Source organism: Zalophus californianus, chromosome 6 (genome assembly GCF_009762305.2).
Source record: "Zalophus californianus isolate mZalCal1 chromosome 6, mZalCal1.pri.v2, whole genome shotgun sequence".
Taxonomy (NCBI): Eukaryota; Metazoa; Chordata; class Mammalia; order Carnivora; family Otariidae; genus Zalophus; species Zalophus californianus.
The window spans coordinates 85266450-85284538 of record NC_045600.1 but is presented as its reverse complement, the minus strand read 5'-3'; the positions used below and the strand labels follow the sequence as shown (position 1 = coordinate 85284538).

The window sequence follows — 18089 nt, the reverse complement described above, 5'->3', positions numbered from 1 at the left end:
TCAGGAGAGCATTGCTAGAAAAGAGAAAAAATTATTCTATACTTAAAATACAGTTGTTTAGTTGCTAAAGTTTAAGAGAGACTAATTTAAATGAGAGTAACCTAAAAAGTTAATGGTTCTTTAGTCTGGAAAGACAGAATGAAAGGTATGAATTGGTTGAGTCCCAGGTTTGTTTAATTAGATTTCTGTGTACTAAAGTTAGAAGGGTACTTTTGTTTTTTGTTAATAGCTTTATTGATTTAAAAAAAGATACATGCTTAATTGTGAAAGTTCAAACAGGAAAGAGAAGAGAGGGATTTGGTAGAGAAAAGGAGACAATCACTGTTAAGTGCCTGTATTTATAGATAACTTGGAGACCTCTTCAGACATCTGTTTAAGGAGGCCTCTTTTTTTTTTTTTTAAGATTTATTTATTTGAGAGAGCGAGCGAGAGAGAGAGAGAGAGAGAGAGAGAGAGAGAGAGCATGAGCAGGAGGGAGGGGCAGAGGCAGAGGGAGAGGGAGAAGCAGGCTCCTTCCTAAGCAGGGAGCCCGACTCTGGGCTTGATCTCAGGACTCTTGAGATCATGACCTGAGCCAAAGGCTGGTGCTTAACTGACTGAGCCACCCAGGTGCCCCTTAAGGAGACCTCTTGAACTTTGAAAAAGGAAATTTAGAAAGATGGTACTTGGAAATCCAGCCTTCTTCAATATAGAATATACTTTTGATAGGTTGATTATGTGAAAAATTGCGACAAGTTCAGCAAGTCTATAATTAAATCCACAAGTGGTAGTCTATGATAGTTTAATAATGATCAGGGAAGCTAGGTATGTTTTGTATTCCAGCTCTAACCTTTATTGGCTTACTTTATGGAATATCATTAGCCATTAATAGCCATAATTAGCCATTAATGTCACAGGCAGACTCTTAGGGTATACTGTTTATGCATGTCTCCCAGTATAGAAATTCTTATATTTTTAATTAGATGGCTTTTAATGAGTTGTAAGAAGTGACCACCAGTTCTTTTGAGCACAAAAGAAGATTAAATGGGCTATAGATGTAACAAAGTTAGAAGTCAGGGAGACCTTCCTGACAGGGTTTTAAATAATTGCTTTGAACTAATGAATTCTCTAAAGTCCTTAGTAATAAGGGCAAACACCCCACTCAGCTGGTTTGATGATTGATATTAAATTTCCTTTTGTTCACTGCTGTCTTTCTTCATAGGTTGATATGCTGGCATACAGTAGGATAGCCCATGATAATCTGGGACAGCAAGAAGGGACTTGATAATTTAAACAATAAGCGTGCTAAATGTTAGAGAAATAATTAAATATGTGGAAAATTCCAGTATTAAAGGCTAAAATATTTTGCGGGATGGTGATAACTTGACTAGATTAGTAGTGTCTTTCAGATGAGTTGAACAAAAGCAGAGAAATGGGAAAGCATTTGGAGGACATTGAATAGAGGCTTTCTGAATATGAATAATTAAAGACTAAAAATAAAGGCTGCTTCTAGTTAATTGAATGCTGACTAAAGAGTTAGGAATTTATCTTCTAGTGGAAACTTTGGCATTTTGACAAGGGGCTAACATGTTCAAAGTAATATTTTATAGGACTGTTGCCTTGGTTTTGTGCTGAAAGAATTGTGGGTTGGGGAAAGGGAGAGACTTCAGGCAGAGAATGTAATTGATAGGCTGTTGTAATAATCCAGGAATGAGTCATTGAAGGCCCAGATAAATAGTGGCAGTGTTGCCTATAAAATTAGACTCATTTTTCCATTAGGCTGTAGGAATGCAGCTGGGTCAGTGGTGCTAAAATAATTTTCATAAGTTTTATCTTGTGCTATGCAAAGGAAACCTTGTTACAGGGAAATAATGTTCAGTAATTAATGTTTGCATGTTAAGTTTGCATATTATGGTATGACATTAGAAGGATGGACTTAAACATTTCATGTAGATTTTCAAAAGTCTGTGTGGTCAATCATAATATGAGGGATGGTTCTTGTCAAGAGAGCAGTGCAGTGCAGGTGATTGTTCCAGGAACTAAAATTCTGTAAAATACATCTTTGGAATGTTTGATGCTTCATGAGATGTTTTTTTACTTTTTAGTTTCTATATCTATTCTGAGTTCTTCTTTATTAACCTAAAGGACTTGCTTTTTAGGGAATTGCCAGAGAATGAATCCTTTTTTTTTTTTTCTTTTTTTTTCAGAGAATGAATCCTTATCTACCTGACCCATTTCTCTTTTTTCTCTTACTGTGGTGGAATTCTTTGCCATGAGATGTGATTCTGAGGGGTGCATGGGTAGCTCAGTTGTTTAAGTGTCCATCTCTTGATTTTGGCTCAGGTCATGATCTCAGGCTCTGCTGCCCCTCAGGGAGTGTGCTTGGGGATTCTTTCTCTCCCTTTCTACTTGCCCTTGCTCTTGCTCTCTCTCTCCCTCTCTCTAAGATAAATGAATCTTAAAAAAAAAAAAGTGTGATTCTATGATTCTTCACTCATACTCTTTGCAGTTCCTTTAGCTGAGCATATATACTTTTCATCCTTTATTTCTTTTTTATTTTTTTAAAAGATATTTATTTGACAGAGAAATAGAGAGCACAAGTAGGCAGAGTGGCAGGCAGAGGGAGAGGGAGAAGCAGGCTCTCCAATGAGCAGGGAGCCCGATGTGGGGCCCGATCCCAGGATGCTGGGATCATGACCTGAGCCAAAGGCAGCCGCTTAACCGACTGAGCCACCCAGGCGCCCCTCATCCTTTATTTCTAAAGTTTTTTCATTTTCTTTTTTCATCCCTTCAGGTTACTAATTCATTTTCTCTCACATATAGATGTAAGAGATGTTTTTTGTTGTTGTTTTGTGACACTAAAGACAAAAGTATCAAAGTGCTTCATATAAAAGATAATAAAGAATAGAAGTGGAATGGAAAAAGATGAAAAGAGAAAAATGTGGTATTAAGAGAAATAGATTTGGTCTTCATCCAGTTCCTTGCACAGAGCTCCAAAAATCCTTATAATTTTCTAAGTGATAGGACTATCTTTTGTTACTTTTTTTTTTTTAAGATTTTGTTTATTTGAGAGAGAGAGACAGAGTGACAGAGATAGAGAGAGCATGAGCAGGGAAGAGAGGGAGAAGCTGACTCCGCGCTGAGCAGGGAGCTAATGTGGGGCTTGATCCCTGGACCCTGGGATCATGACCTGAGCCAAAGGCAGGCAGAGGGAGAGGGAGAAGCAGGCTCTCCAATGAGCAGGGAGCTGGATGTGGGGCTGGAGCCAGATGTGGGGCCAGATCCCAGGACTATGGGATCAGGACCTGAGCCGAAGGCAGATGCTTAATTGAGGTACCTCATATAAGAGGGGCCTCAATAACATAAGAGGGGCACCTCTTATGTTATTCATAACAAACCCTTTCAAACACTTCTGGATTATGCTAATGAGGTGGTATCCCTGCATAGCCTCAGGACAGGGCTGTACACCAAGAAGACCTAGTGACAGGGGATTGAAATTTGCAGTCCTATCCACCCTCCTCCTGGAAGGAAGGGCTGGAGATTAAAGCTCAATAGAAACTCTTGAACAGGATTTAATAAGGTTCCTCCTTGTAATGAGCCAGGAGGGTAGGTATCTCATCCCAGTTGCATGGGGACTGAAGCTCCTGCTGTCAGAACCCCTGTGGACTTCACCCTCTGTACCGTCTTATCTGGCCGTTCATCTGTGTCCTTTATAATTGGTAAACGTAAGTAATAAGTGTTTCTCTGAGTACTGTGAGCAGCCCTTGTAAGTTAATCATACCTGAGGGAGGAGGTCGTAGGATCTTCAGGCTATAGCCATTTGGTCAGAAACACAGGTAACAACCTGGCTTTGCGATTGGCATCTCTACTGGGGGCAGTCTTGTGTTACTGAGCTTTTTTTTTTTTTAAGATTTTATTAATTTATTTGACAGAGACACAGTGAGAGAGGAAACAGAAGCAGGGGGAGTGGGAGAGGGAGAAGCAGGCTTCCCACTGAGCAGGGAGTGCAATGTGCGGCTTGATCCCAGGACCCTGGGACCATGACCTGAGCCGAAGGCAGACATTTGATGACTGAGCCACCCAGGCACCCTGGGACTGAGCTTTTAATTTGTGGGATCTGATGCTATCTCCAGGTAGATAGTGTCAGAATTGAAAGACACCCAGTCAGTCTGCTGAGAATTGGAGAATTGCTTGGTGGTATTAGGATACACATTAGGCAAAATGTTTGCAAAGTGACTAGGTATGGCAGATTGTAGGTATGTTGAGCCATCAAAGGAAAGTAAGTACAAATTTTCAGACGTTAGGTTTTAATAGGAGCAGTGTGGCACAGTTCTTTTTTTCCTTCCAGATTTAGTCATTTTATTAAAAGAGGTAAACAAGAAATCAGAAAGTGTGATTTTGGCAGTTTACTAATTCTGATTAGTAAAAATTTGGAACCAGGGCCTAGTTAAAAAGTTAAGTTTTATATCTTGACAAATGTTTTATGTTTATATTAATTTATTGATGACTAACCAAAATGTATATACTGGGAATGCTCCTGTATGTGAGATTTACCACTGTGCAGACGTTTAGATACGAATATTATACTATTATGGCCTAGAGTGGTCAGTACATGTTACTTCTCATCTCCTGTTCCTCAGGGCCTCTACACTTTGGGCCTCTCAGTTTGTCTGTTTTCTGGTTGTAGGCTTTGTGTCTGTCAGTCCTGTTTTTGATGGCTGTAACTGGAGCACAGAGAACAGTAGGAAATTATCTGGGAGGCCTGGTGAGGGGTGTTGGGAATGAGCCCGATTTGGGGAGCACAGGAGGAGAATAATTGAAATATTTCTTGTAGTTCTTTTTACTTTTACTTTTTTTTTTTCTATACTTCCATTTTGGTTTCCTTTTTGTTCATCTTTTTTTTACCCCCTCCAGAAACTCCATTTCATTTCACTTTGCCTAAAGAAGGTGAAATTATCCCACCATTGACGGGTGCGACTCCACCTCTTATTGGTCACCTAAAATTGGAACCCAAGAGACACAGTACTCCTATTGGTGAGTGACTAAAATATAATGGTATTTAAAGCAGAATTTTTGAGATACCATTCTTTATGCAAGTGATTCTTTTAGATCTGAGGAGTTGGGCCTGCCTGATAAGGTTGGTTTTTGTCTTAGGAAGAATAAGTTTGTGGTGTCTGATTCCATGAGTTTAACTCCCAGAAGATTTTGAGCGGTGATGAGAAGAAAGAAAGGGTGGAAGGAAGGAAGAAAGAGAATATTTATGAGGATTTTATTCTATTACTTGCAAGGCAGTAGAGTCTGAGTGCTAAGCAATGATAATAGAGCTATTTTTATAAGGAAGGGTCAGGAAATAGGGTAGGGTAGAAGTACTATTTATTCAGTACCCTGGCTATCAGTCTGCTGCTTGACAGGGCAGGAAAACTTAGATCCTCCTTCCCTGAAGCAGCCAGTAGTCTTCTGCATTAACCTATTTGTTTTCTCTAGTCAGTGCTGGGAGGTAACAATCATGCCGTCTGGAGTCTCCTGCTACCTATGCCTGATGCTGGCAGATGTGGGCTGGCTGAGGGCTCATGCAGCATCCTTTGTCCAGATGCAGAAGTGGAACTGAATCCTGTTGCTCCTCTTAAGACCAGGTGTCAAAACTAGTGCGTAGTTGTTCATACTGTGACAGGATCTATCCTAGGAACCCCCTGCAGTCCTGCAGAGCTGTGGAGCCAAACAGGCAAATTGATGACCTTGAATTGCAGTTTTTCATGTTTGTATTTTAGTGTTCTTTCTTTCTTCCTCCTGCCTCCCTTCTTTCAGGTATTAGCAACTATCCAGAAAGCACAATAGCAACCAGTGATGTCATGTCTGAAAGCATGGTGGAGAGCAACGATCCCATACTTGGGAATGAAAAAGGAGATCCTGGGACTGCCCCAGAAATGGATGATAAATTATGTCTAAGAATGAAACTGGTCAGTCCTGAGACAGAGACGAGTGAAGAGTCTTTGCAGTTTAGTCTGGAAAGTAAGTTTTATTTTATGTTAATCTTGGGTAATTAGTATCTGTGGATCATCTGAGACGTATTAGTTATCTTCTAGTTACAGTGATTAATACCTGTATAATTATAAATATGTTTCTTAAGTCTTATTCTCATAGATTTAATTCTTTGCTTTTGGCTAGTCACTGTCTTGTTACTGAAGAGCTTCATTTTATAATCTTTGGTGCTGTTTGTTTCTCTTTGTTAAACCCATATCTCTAAAGTAATTGGTTTCCATATTCAGAAATAGTTCGGAAGAGGGTAGACAGTGTAGGATTGTGGATTCACATTGTAGGCTTATGTTGACTGTTTCTCACATTAATTGCACATTGATTAGTATGGCTAAAATGCAGAGAAGGTACAAAGGAGGCTGCAAAGTAGGATCCAGATTCGGAAAGGCCTTTTACATGATGCCGAGACACTGAAGAATTTTAGGTAAGGGAGTAATATCAGATTTGTTTTATTTTTTCTTTATTCATTCATTCATTCATGAAAGACAGAGCTAGAGGGCGCCTGAGTGGCTCAGTTGGTTAAGCAACTGCCTTTGGCTCAGGTCATGATCCTGGAGTCCTGGGATCGAGTCCCACGTCGGGCTCCCTGCTCAGCAGGGAGTCTGCTTCTCCCTCTGACCCTCTTCCCTCTCGTGCTCTCTATCTCTCATTCTCTCTCTCTCTCAAATAAATAAATAAAATCTTTAAAAAAAAAAAAAAAGAAAGAGCTAGAGAGAGGGAGGCAGAGGGAGAAGCAGGCTCCCCGTGGAGCATGGATCCCAGTGTAGGACTTGATCCCAGGACCCTGGGAGATCACGACCCAAGCAGACGTTCAACTGACTGAGCCACCCAGGTGCCCCAGGTTTGTTTTTTTAAAAGGATCAGTTGAGTGTTTAAAAACATTGTGCCTGGGGCGCCTGGGTGGCTCAGTCGTTAAGCGCCTGCCTTCGGTCATCGCAGGGTACTGGGGTCCAGCCCCGTATTGGGCTCCCTGCTACCACAGAACCTGCTTCTCCCTCTCCCACTCCCCCTGCTTGTGTTCCCTCTCTCACTGTGTCTCTGTCAAATAAATAGATAAAATCTTAAAAAAAAAAAGCATTGTGCCTTTGTGCATTGTTCCTTACCTTGCCTTGCCTATTTCCTGTTCGCCTGCCTGGGAAACTCAGTCTTTGTTTAACCAGGAAATAGGGTCATTAGTAATGGGGATGGAGATGAGGGGATGAATCTGAGAGGTAAATAGTAGAACAGAGAGAACCTTGGGACCAGTTGAATTTGGAGGTAAGAGGGACGGGGGAGAAAAACCCAAAATGAATCTACATCTGAATTTAGTTTTCATGATAGCACTCTAAGTAGATATTCTTATTTCTAGACACAAAGAGAGCTCTTCCAGTTATATACCTAAGGTCATAATATTTTTTTTTTTTTAAGATTTTATTTATTTGAGAGAAACAGCATGAGCCGGGGTGGGGGGGGGGGGGCGCAGAGGTAGAGGGACAAGCAGACTCCCTGCTGGGCGTGGAGCCTGACACGGGGCTTGACCCCAGGACCCTGAGATCATGACCTGAGCTGAAGTCAGATTCTGAAATGACTGAGCCACCCAGGTGCCCCAATAATTTTTAAAAAAATATTTATTTTAGAGGGTGGGGAGGAGGGAGAGGGAGAGAGAGTCTTAAGTAGACTCTGTGCTGAGCACGGAGCCTGACACGTGGCTCCATCTCAGGACCCTGAGATCATGACCCTGAGATCATGACCTGAGCTGAAACCAAGAGTCTTGACGCTTTAACCAACTGTGCCACCCAGGCACTCCGCCAAGATCACAATAACTGCCAAGAGGTAGTCCTAGAGTTTGAATCAGATCTGTCTGACACAAAAGTTTATAATTTTTCCACTAAGTAGTTTGTAAATGCTATTTAATGGAGTTAGAACGGGAAGAAGAAGTCTTATAAAAGACTGTAAAGGAACATTCAGTGAAGAAGACTAGGAGAGTATGAAGATGGAAGTCTATGGGGAGGAGAATTAACAAGAAGATAACATTGTGAGACACCAAAGTGTAGGTCTGATAAGGTATATCTGAAAATGTATGTTGGATTTGGCAATTAGGATCCATTTGGTGACTCTAGCAAGAACTCTTACAGTACGGTGCTTTGGGTGGGCGCTACACTAAAGGTAATTTAGGATTGATGGGGAGAAGAGGTAGAAATGTATTCTACTTTTGAGAAGTTTATATGAGGAAGGAAGAAAAAATATGCCAAGTTAGAGAGAAATTCAGGATTGGAGGAGATTTTTTTCATTTTTATGCCTAAGCATAGGGGCCTAAGGAGATTTATAGACTGGAACAAAATCTCCAGAAGAGAGATGGGTTAAAAATGAGGGAATAAGGGAAATAGTTGGATCAAAACCCTGAGGGCATTGGGAGAGGAAGCTCTCAAAAACTATGGGTAGAATGCGTGGACTTGAATAAGAAGGGCCTCTCATTCTCTGGAGACCAAAGAAAAGAAATTCTAGCTAATATACTTCGAGTTCTTACGATACGCCAGGCATTTTACATGTACATCTCAGTAAATCTCACAACAAACCTGTTGAGGAAACTGAGGCATAGGAAGACTGAGCACCTTTCCTAGGGTCAAACACCTAGTAAATGGAATAGCCTGAATTCAAAGTAGTTTTAAGAACCAGGGGTGCCTGGCTGGTTCAGTTGGAAGAGCATGTGACTCTTGATGTTGGGTCCTAAGTTCGTGCCCTGCTTTGGTTGTGGGTTCGAGCCCCACATAGAGATTTCTAAAAAAAAATGAAAACAGGGCTCCTTGGTGGTTCAGTTGGTTAAGCGTCTCAACTCTTGGTTTCAGCTTAGATCACGGTCTCAGGGTCGTGGCATTGAGCTCCATATTGAGCTATGCTCAGCGGGGAGTCTGCTGGAGATTCTCTCTCTCCCTCTCCCTTTGCCCCTACCCACCCACACTTTGTGCACACATGCTTGCTCTCTCCCCCCCTCAAATCTATAAATCTTCTTTAAAAATTAAAAGGGGTGCCTGGGTGGCTCAGTCGTTAAGCATCTGCCTTCGGCTCAGGTCATGATCCTGGGGTCCTGGGATCGAGCCCCGCATCTGGCTCCCTGCTCGGCGGGGACGCCTGTTTCCTCCTCTCCCGCTCCCCCTACTTGTGTTCCCTCTCTCACTGTGTCGCTGTCAAATAAATAAATAAAATCTTTAAAAAAAATTAAAAAATAAACAACAACTAAGTAGTTTCAAGAACCAGAAATCTGGGTCCAAATTACAGTGCTATTCTGCTTTTCAGTGCTTATTAATTTGAATCTTACTATTCAGTTGAAATTAAAGTATTATGTTTCCATTTTTATTATATCTGGTATCAAGTACAGCCTATCAAGAGAGTATGTAGTAGCCTTGAATCTTTATTTATATTTATTTTTTAATGATTTTTTTTTATTTTGACACAGAGCACAAGCAGGGGGAGCGGCAGGCAGGTAGAGGGAGAGGGAGAAGCAGGCTCTCTGCTGAGCAAGGAGCCCGATGCGGGGCTCTATCCCAGGACCCTGGGGTCATGACCTGAGCCAAAGGCAGCCACTTAAACCAACTGAGCCACCCAGGCACCCCTATTTTTTAATGATTTTATTCTTAAGTAATTTCTCCATTCAACATGGGGCTTGAACCCACAACCCCAAGATCAAGAGTCACGTGCTCTACTAACTGAGCCAGCCAGGCCTTCCCTCCCTGCTCCCCCCCCCCCCCCGCTTTTTTTTAAAGATTGAATCTTTAGATTTGAAATTACAACTGGGAAGACCTTAAATAGAGCTAACTTTCTGGATGATATTACTACCTTTCTTGATACCAGGAGCATTGTATTGGGCAGGCACTATACTCACACTTTTACTCATTTCATCCTCACAACAAATCTGTGAGGTTGGTTCTGTTTTATCTCTGTCTTATAGATGAGGAAACTGACTCAGAAGTTGGAGTTTATTCTCAGGTTGGACAACTAAATGCTGGAGCCAGGGCCTGAGCTAGGTGTCTGTTTCAGAGCCAGGCTCTAACCCTAAAGTTTAACTGCTACCTTCTTTAGATTATGTCAGGTCATAAATGCTTTAGAAATGTTTAAAAATACTTACTTTCTCTAAGGCTGGAATAAATTGTACATGAACACATTTTAATCCTTTGGCATTAGTGACATTCCTTTGAGAATAAGGGATTCTTTTCAGTATCACCCTTAATTCTTTGCTGGAGATTCTTTCTTGAAAATGTGTTTTGTTTTTTGAGTATCTGTCCCAAAGGCACTTGGGAAGAACTTGAGTACTGTGTGTGGGTTCTCTTAAAAAACTGCACACTATTTAAAATTTGTGCATCAAAAAAATAAAATTTTGTGCCTCAATTTCAGACTTTTTTGCATAATTTTTTATTAAAGTTCTTTGTGTTTTGTATATTCTTATGTAAACTTTATACATCTTGTATGATAAGAGGAATTGATTCAGGAGTTTAATTTTCATTTTTACATGTTACTGTTTAGTAATTCATTATATTGTATTTCTAGACACTGTCTTCTGTAGGAAGTTTGAAAGAAAATTGATTTGGTGCAAGTGAGAAAAACTTGTACCATTAAATGATAAGAAATCTTTGTGTTCACCTATTCTTACCTCTTTTTGTTACTTGTTGCAGTTATTAGTAGAGCAAGTTTTTATGTGTGGTACTAACTGAATTCTATTTCTCTTTCCTTTCTGTCCTTGCTTTTGTTTTTATTCAGAGCCTGCAACTGGCGAAAGAAAAAATGGATCTACTGCTGTTGCTGAGGCTGTTGCCAGGTAACCAGAGCTGGTTGCTATTTAGAGGAGTTTAATATACAAAGCCACTCTCATAATAAGGAGAAGATGATTTATCAAGAGAGGAGAAAACTTAAACTCCAGCATAAAGGATTTAGCCATGTGTTGAATCTAATGTAGGCTGTCTTACTAATACTTTCAGTCTAATAAAGCTTTTACTGTACTTAGAACTAAGATATTTAAAGGTGTTTCTCTTTTTCCCTTTTGTTCATGTGGGAGTGCCCTTTTTTCTTTTTCTGTTGGTGAGACAGATTATTGCCTTGGTAAGGTAATAAAGGGTTTAACAAGAGATAGCCTTAGACCTTGTTCCTTCAAAGATTCCTGACTCCACCGCAACCTCAGGCCATTTTCTCTTCTGCCTGCCAAGTTAACTACTGTGTTGAACTGTTATTTTTGCTTTGTCATGAATGCTGTAATGCTTTGAGGATGAGTTTGACCCCATCCTGAGGTTCTTGTGGTAAGCTTTGCCATCTGGTGGCTGTGAGAGTAGAATTGTTTCATTGGCTTATGGCATGAGTCATCCAGCATGAACATACTAGCAGCAGCCACTAGTGAAATATAGGTGAGGATTCTTAAATCGGGCTTGGCAAGTACAGTAAATAAGTAAAGCAGGCCAAGTGCCAGAGCACAGAGTATTAAGGATGTTGGCCGGCTGAACGTGCGTCCCATTTGAACATGTGCTCCTGTTCAACTCCAGCTGGTTATTACCACGCAAGAATGCAAATTACTGTTGCCAGACCTTTACATTTTTAAAGAGAAACCTGGATTTTTAAAAGTAAAGTTTCTTTTTGGGTCAAATAAAACATGTCTGTGGACTAAATTTGACCCTCAGTTGGAAGTTTCTGACCAATGTGTAAATCCTTTGATCTGTACTCAGTTCTGTTTTAGAGAGATGAGTTATTCTCTGGGCTCTTGCATATTTAATCTGAGAGATAAGCAGTTTAGGGTCCTTACTCTCTGTTAAAGACTGTTTAATGTTGTGTCTTCTTATAAGATGAAGAAAATGGAGTATATACTTGATCTCTTTGGATTTAACATCATTGTATACCAGACATAACTTGTTATTAGTCTGTACATGTGCACATTAAGGGGAAATAATGTGCTGTTGAACCTTTTGTGCCAAATGCAGGGATGAAAAATGAGGGTAAAACTCGAGGGTGGAGGGTTGGTTTGGGGGGTCAGGGAATGAGATGAAATTCATTGGTATTGCTCTTAAGTAAATTGTGTATATGAGAGTCGAGATTTTAAAAATCTTTTGACTATTCACTTTACAGTTGGGTTCACCATAAGAAATTTAAAGTAAGCTGTTCTTGAATATTTTCAATGACCATTGCTTCTTTTGCATTCATGTGAAGCAATACCACTGTTTTAAAGTTTTTTTTTTTTAAAGATTTTATTTATTTATTTGACAGAGAGAGATCGACAGCTAGAGAGGGAACACAAGCGGGGAAGTGGGGAGGGAGAAGCAGGCTCCTGGCTGAGCAAGGAGCCCAATGTGGGGCTCGATCCCAGGACTCTGGGATCATGACCTGAGCCGAAGGCAGATGCTTAATGACTGAGCCACCCAGGTGCCCCAGTGCCACTGTTTTAAAGTGTCATCTGTAACTGGGCTCTGTTCAGATTACTTGCCATTATTTTCTTTTTCTCTCAAACATTTCATTATTGAAGGTTTCAAGTATATACAAAAGTAGAAAGAATAGTTTAATGCACCACTATATATTCATCACCCAGTGTCAGAAATTACGAACTCATTGTCAGTCTTGATTCATTTATAAATACTTCCAGCACACTCTCCCCCACTGGATTATTTTGAAGCTAATTCCAGCATTATCTCATTTTATCCATAAGTATCTCAATGTTATTTCTAAAGGATAAGGATTTTTATTTTGAACTTGACCACAGTGCTATGATCATACTTTTAAAATTGGGAGAGATTCCTTAATGTCATCAAATATTCAATGTTGAAAAAAAATAATTCAGTGTTCAGATTTCTCTGATTGCCTCATAAAAGGTTTTTTTTTTCACTTTGGTTGAATCAAGATCCAAACAAGGTCCACACATTATGTCTCTTAAGTTAAAATTTGATGTGGTTTATCTCATCAAATCTGATTATGTCTCTTAAGTTAAAATTTCTTTTAATCTATAGGGATCTCCTTACCCCCATCCCCCCTTTTGTTCCTAGCAATTTATTTGTTGAAGAAACTGAGTTGTTTGTACTATAGAGTACTGAAGTTTGGAATTGGCTGATTGCATCTTTATGGTATTTGATATAGTCCTCTGTCCATCTTATTTTCTGTGAATCTTCCTTGAGAGTTTTTAATTGTGCTGAGTTGAAACAAGTATGAAGGATATTTTGGTATAAGGTGGTTTGGGATGCAGAGCAAAGATTTTATTCCCTTTGTGCCTAAAAAGGATTATTTCCAGAGGTACTTTTTCTTTCAAAACTAACACAATATATTGCTTTAATTTATTATCTCAGTCCTCCGAAGACCGTGTCTGTGTTTAGCTGTGTTTGTGAAGCCCAACAAGATGATGAGGTTCGAAGTCAGGATCTTCCCTCTGTGCCCATCAGGTGAGCATTATTTTCATAGCCTCTTTTGAGTTGTATTGATTTGCAGAATGGTTGGTACCAAAATCTAGAATGTACGTTGCTACCATTTTGTGAACTTGAGCTTATATTTTTATCTGAGGGACTGTGACATATTCTAGATGGATTTATAAATGAGATGTTATGAGAAATTTTATTTAATATTTTATAGGTACAGATTTTTGTCTTGATTTGCTTGTTCTATCAATTTAAAATGATTCAGTCTTCATAAATTTAAGAAAATATATAATTCTAAAGAAATCTGTCATTCTATATTTTTAAGATTATACCTTTTTTCTTAGTTTTGGAAATGTTTGCTTTTAACAAGACTTAATTTTTCCTTAGTTTCCCATAGGGCAAAACAGATGTTCACCCTAAATTAAAGTTTGTCATACTTGATGGAATTAAGATTTGCCCATGATTTCTTTACTCCATAATCTCTTAGAACAGCTCTGAAACAAAAAAATTTTTGAGTTACAAAGTTTTTTTTTCTCTATCTTGTTTGGGACATAAAATTCTTATATTTAGTATAGGGAAATAAGTAATGGAAATGGAAATAAGCTTGTATTTTCATTATTAGGTGGTGTTCAGGGATTTTGTAATTAGAGACTTTGATAATGTTTTGTTAGCGGGTATATTCCTAAAGTTATTTGCAGCATAATTTTAATGTTTTTTTATTGACATAAATATTGAGAGGAAACATGTCAGTGCTTTTATTAACATTCTGATTATTAGATGTGAGCTTGTTGGTGTTCTTGAGAATCAAATAGCCCAGGTCACATTCTCACAAGGGAGAGCAGCAGGCAGAGGGAGAAGCAGGCTTCTTCCCCGGAGATCATGACCTGAGCCAAAGGCAGATGCTTAACTGACTGAGCCACCCAGGCATCCCTCTATTCAGAAGTTCTACCCTAAATAAACAGCTCCTGTAAAATGTGGAAGGCTTCTTTAAGGGTGGCAAACAGTGGTAATTGAATTCTTCAAATAGCTAATCAAGTCCTGTTCCTTCTAGCTTTTGACTTTTCATTGTTGTTAGCTATTGATATGTTAGCTGCCTGAAAGATTCAAACATGAGTATTCAGGTCATAGAAAAGATGAATTGAGTCTTCATAGTTGCTTTGTTTTATGCAACTAGTATTGGTTGAACATCTGCTGTGTACCTAGCCCTTGTGCTAAGTAATTTATATATATGGTCACTTACAACCTCATCAGAGGTAGGTTTTACTCATCTGCCTCCTGGTGGTATTATTCTTACCTTTTCTTTATTGTGTTATATATCCTTATTCATTTGAGGTTCCTGACGGGACTCAAGCTATGACCACCAAATTTTTTTTTTTTTTTTAAAGATTTTATTTATCTGACAGAGAGAGACACAGTGAGAGAGGGAACACAAGCAGGGGGAGCGGGAGAGGGAGAAGCAGGTCTCCCGCGGAGCAGGGATCCCGATGTGGGGCTCGATCCCAGGACCCCGGGATCATGACCTGAGCCGAAGGCAGACGCTTAACGACTGAGCCACCCAGGCGCCCCATGACCACCAAATTTTTACTGGGCTCTCTTTGGCTAGGCCTCTGTTCTAAATCTTTCTTTAATCTCCTGGTTTGGTAAGCTGAGTTCAACAAGATAGACATCTCAGAAACTTCTCCTTTTCTCTTTCTGTTTCAAGATCCAGAGCAGGGCATTTCTGAAAGAGCTCTTCATGTTTCCTTTTTTCTCCCTACATTTGTCAGCTCAGCTCTTAAGGGGTGGGAGCTCCTTCCAGATCAGAGACAGCTTTCTCTTTCTCAGTGACTAGTTCCGTCCTTCTCTGGCCAAATACGTTCAGCAACATATGATACGGTTTCTAGATCCTTGATCATCCTGGCTGTTCTCTTCTGGGTGTATCTCAGTTTATGCCTTACAAACTGTGATACTCCAAACTGAAACAGATCCAGATATGGTCGTACCATGGTCAGTTCAGAATGGATTCCTTTTATCTTTATTCTGGCTACTGTACATTTAAATGTAGCCTAAAATGCATTAGTTTCTTGTTTTGTTTGTAGTGTTCTGACTCACTGAATATGTAATTTACCAAAAAGTTAAAAGTTTATAGGCATTTTCTACATGAATTTGCTGCTTATACAAATAGTTTACTTAATCTGAGAGTAGATTTTTGCAGTTAATCTCTCAGTGGAGAGAACATTAATTCTTTTGTCCATAGTACATTTATTAAGCACTTACTGTATAATAAGCTCTGTGTTAGGTATTTGAAGTGAGATGAATAAGACGTGAATGTCAAGTTTCTATGTAACCTCACTTGGAGTTAATCTGGGCCTTTTTATTCTGGTTAAGGACGTCTAAGAAAGCCCCTAGGCACCTCAGAGCTTCATGGTATCTAGTTTGTAGGAGACATTAATCAAATGCTTGTGGGATTAGTGAATAAATCACTGATAGCCAAATGGGAACACTAATGAAAAGAAGTAAGCTTTATCTTGGGAACTGTCTTTAAGGAACCAAGTCATTCTGAATTGTCAGTTGTAAGATATACCAGTGTAGCTATCAAAGCTAGATCTCACCTATAACTCTATCCTGTATAGATTGTTTCTTTTCCTAAAATTATTGGTTGGGGTAGGAGGTAATGAAAAGTGCCTAGGAGTCATTTGAAGAATGTTAGAACCAATAAAAACCAAATAAGACATCTTGACCTAATTAAGTTTTTTTGCAGTAGATCTCTAAACTGCCTTCATTGACTGTGACTTCAGTAATGGCTTTACATCTTTTTGTTTACCTTATTTCCCTGTGTCAGATTTCAGAGTTCATAACTAATGATGGGAAGAAATTTTATAACTGTTTTATTCTTATGGTGGGATAGTCCTATGTACCATTATGTTTTCAAGAGTGAAGTTATGTTGGGGCGCCTGGGTGGTGCAGTTGGTTGAGCGTCTCACTCTTGGTTTCAGCTTAGGTTGTGATCTCAGGGTGGTGAGATCCAGTCCAAAGTCAGGCTCAGCACGGAGTCCGCTTGAGACTTTCACCCTCTCCCTTTGCCCCTCCCCACCGCACGCTTGCTCTCTCTAAAGGAAACAAATAAATCTTTTTAAAAAAGTGAAATTATGTTGAAGAACTTTGTAAGGTGATATGCTTAGTCCTTATTTTCTCCCTTCTCCACATTTCTCAAATTGTCAAATTGTGGTTCCTCTTGCCAGTACACAGACACTCACACTTGCTTACTTGACATGGTTTCTTTCTGTGGTTGATTTTTAGGGGAAACTCGCTCAGTTTTCCAAGTACTCAAGGTGAAGAAGAAAAGGAAAAATTGGAAGGTGAACAAAGGACCAGGAAGAGTCAACAGCCTATGAAGCCCAGTTGTCCTATCAAAGACCCTCCTTCTCCTATCTCCCAGCAGGTGGCCACACAGGGGCCATCCAGTCCTCAAGGGGAAGCAATGGAGACAGATGTGCTAGAAGGCCAGAAAGAAGGCAGGAATACCAATCAGGAAAAACCTAGTAATGCCTTGGTTGAAAGGCCCAGCCAAAATAACATAGGAATCCAGACCATAGAGCGTTCCCTGTGGGTCCCAGAAACTGTTTCAGCAGCAACCCAGACTGTAAAGAATGTGTGTGAACAGGGGACCAGTACGGTGGACCAGAATTCTGGAAAACAAGATGCCACAGTTCAGACTGAGAGGGGGAGTGGTGAAAAACCAGTCAGTGCTCCTGGGGATGATACAGAGTCGCTTCACAGCCAGGTGAGAGAACGTATAGGGTATCTCAGGGGCCCTGTTCTTGACTTTATGGATTCCTGGAGAATTTAAATTGTGGTACTTGTACCTAATGATAATTCTTAAGAGTTTTGTACAGACCAGTCATTAAAAACAAAAAACAATTTTTCCAGGATAGAGATAGGGTAGTGAAAATTATGGGTAGCTGTAGCCAATAGTCTTTTAGGGAAAATGAAATAGTGTTGGAGTTTGTCAACTAGGTCTTTGCTGGACAAGAAAGCCAGGAGTGCAGTCTGGGCCCTATAATCTCCTGCCTTTAATCTTTTCTGCCGCCATTTTTCATCCTCCCTTATAAGCGTCAGAGCTAATTGCTTCCCTCTCAAGTTTATTTCACCAAGGTTCCCAGGAACTTGAGAGAGTATGAAGCAGAGGAGAAGGGATGGAGAAGCATGAAGGATCGTGTACCACAGTAATAGAAACAGAACAGTAAGAAGAATAGAGAGAGGAAGGGGGAAGTCCTCAGGTGACTAGGACTGCAGAAAGGGTACAGCTCGACGTAACGGGAGGAAAAGCATTGGGGCTGGTGGAAGTAAGGCTGGAGGAGCAACAGGTTCTTGGGAATAGAGTAGGGAAGTGTGTAGTGGTTAAAATTGAATGGGTAAGAAGTGGTGGTAGAAGTATCCATGTTAACAAATAAGAGGAAGTTCATAAAATTTCATCAGGTGGCAGTTGGGTTCCTTGGCTGGGAAAATTTGGAAGTTACTAATAGTGGTTAAATTGCCTTTTCAGTTGCTCTGGTGGACTACCTTCACTTGGAATCTGCCTAGGAAAGCTTCATTAGTGATGTGCCTCTTGTTCTAATTGTCCAAATTGTTTGTTTTATAAAAATTAAATAATATAATTCCTCTTTATTGAACACGTAAAGTGTATCAGCATTGTGCTCAAGACAACCCATGAGGTTGGTATTATTATTCCCATTTCACAGGTAA

The 18089-nt window shown here is 39.9% G+C and overlaps 1 protein-coding gene across 5 annotated transcripts in view; it reads left to right on the top strand.

Annotated features, from left to right (window-relative positions):
• The window catches only part of TP53BP1 (tumor protein p53 binding protein 1), a 95827-nt gene that overhangs the window by 56382 nt on the left and 21356 nt on the right, over positions 1-18089 (top strand). For 3 of the 5 annotated variants that reach the window (XR_003515876.1, XM_027571738.1, XM_027571737.1), the window contains exons 14-18: positions 4894-5013; positions 5785-5988; positions 10744-10801; positions 13299-13391; positions 16644-17127. Coding sequence is in view for 4 of the 5 variants with exons in the window: in XM_027571738.1 (XP_027427539.1) it covers positions 4894-5013; positions 5785-5988; positions 10744-10801; positions 13299-13391; positions 16644-17127 (959 nt within the window). In the remaining variant the exon portion in view is untranslated. Of the gene's footprint in view, positions 1-4893; positions 5014-5040; positions 5625-5784; positions 5989-10743; positions 10802-13298; positions 13392-16643; positions 17128-18089 lie in introns of those variants that run through there. The other 2 variants (XM_027571740.2, XM_027571739.2) reach the window with 2 other exon arrangements.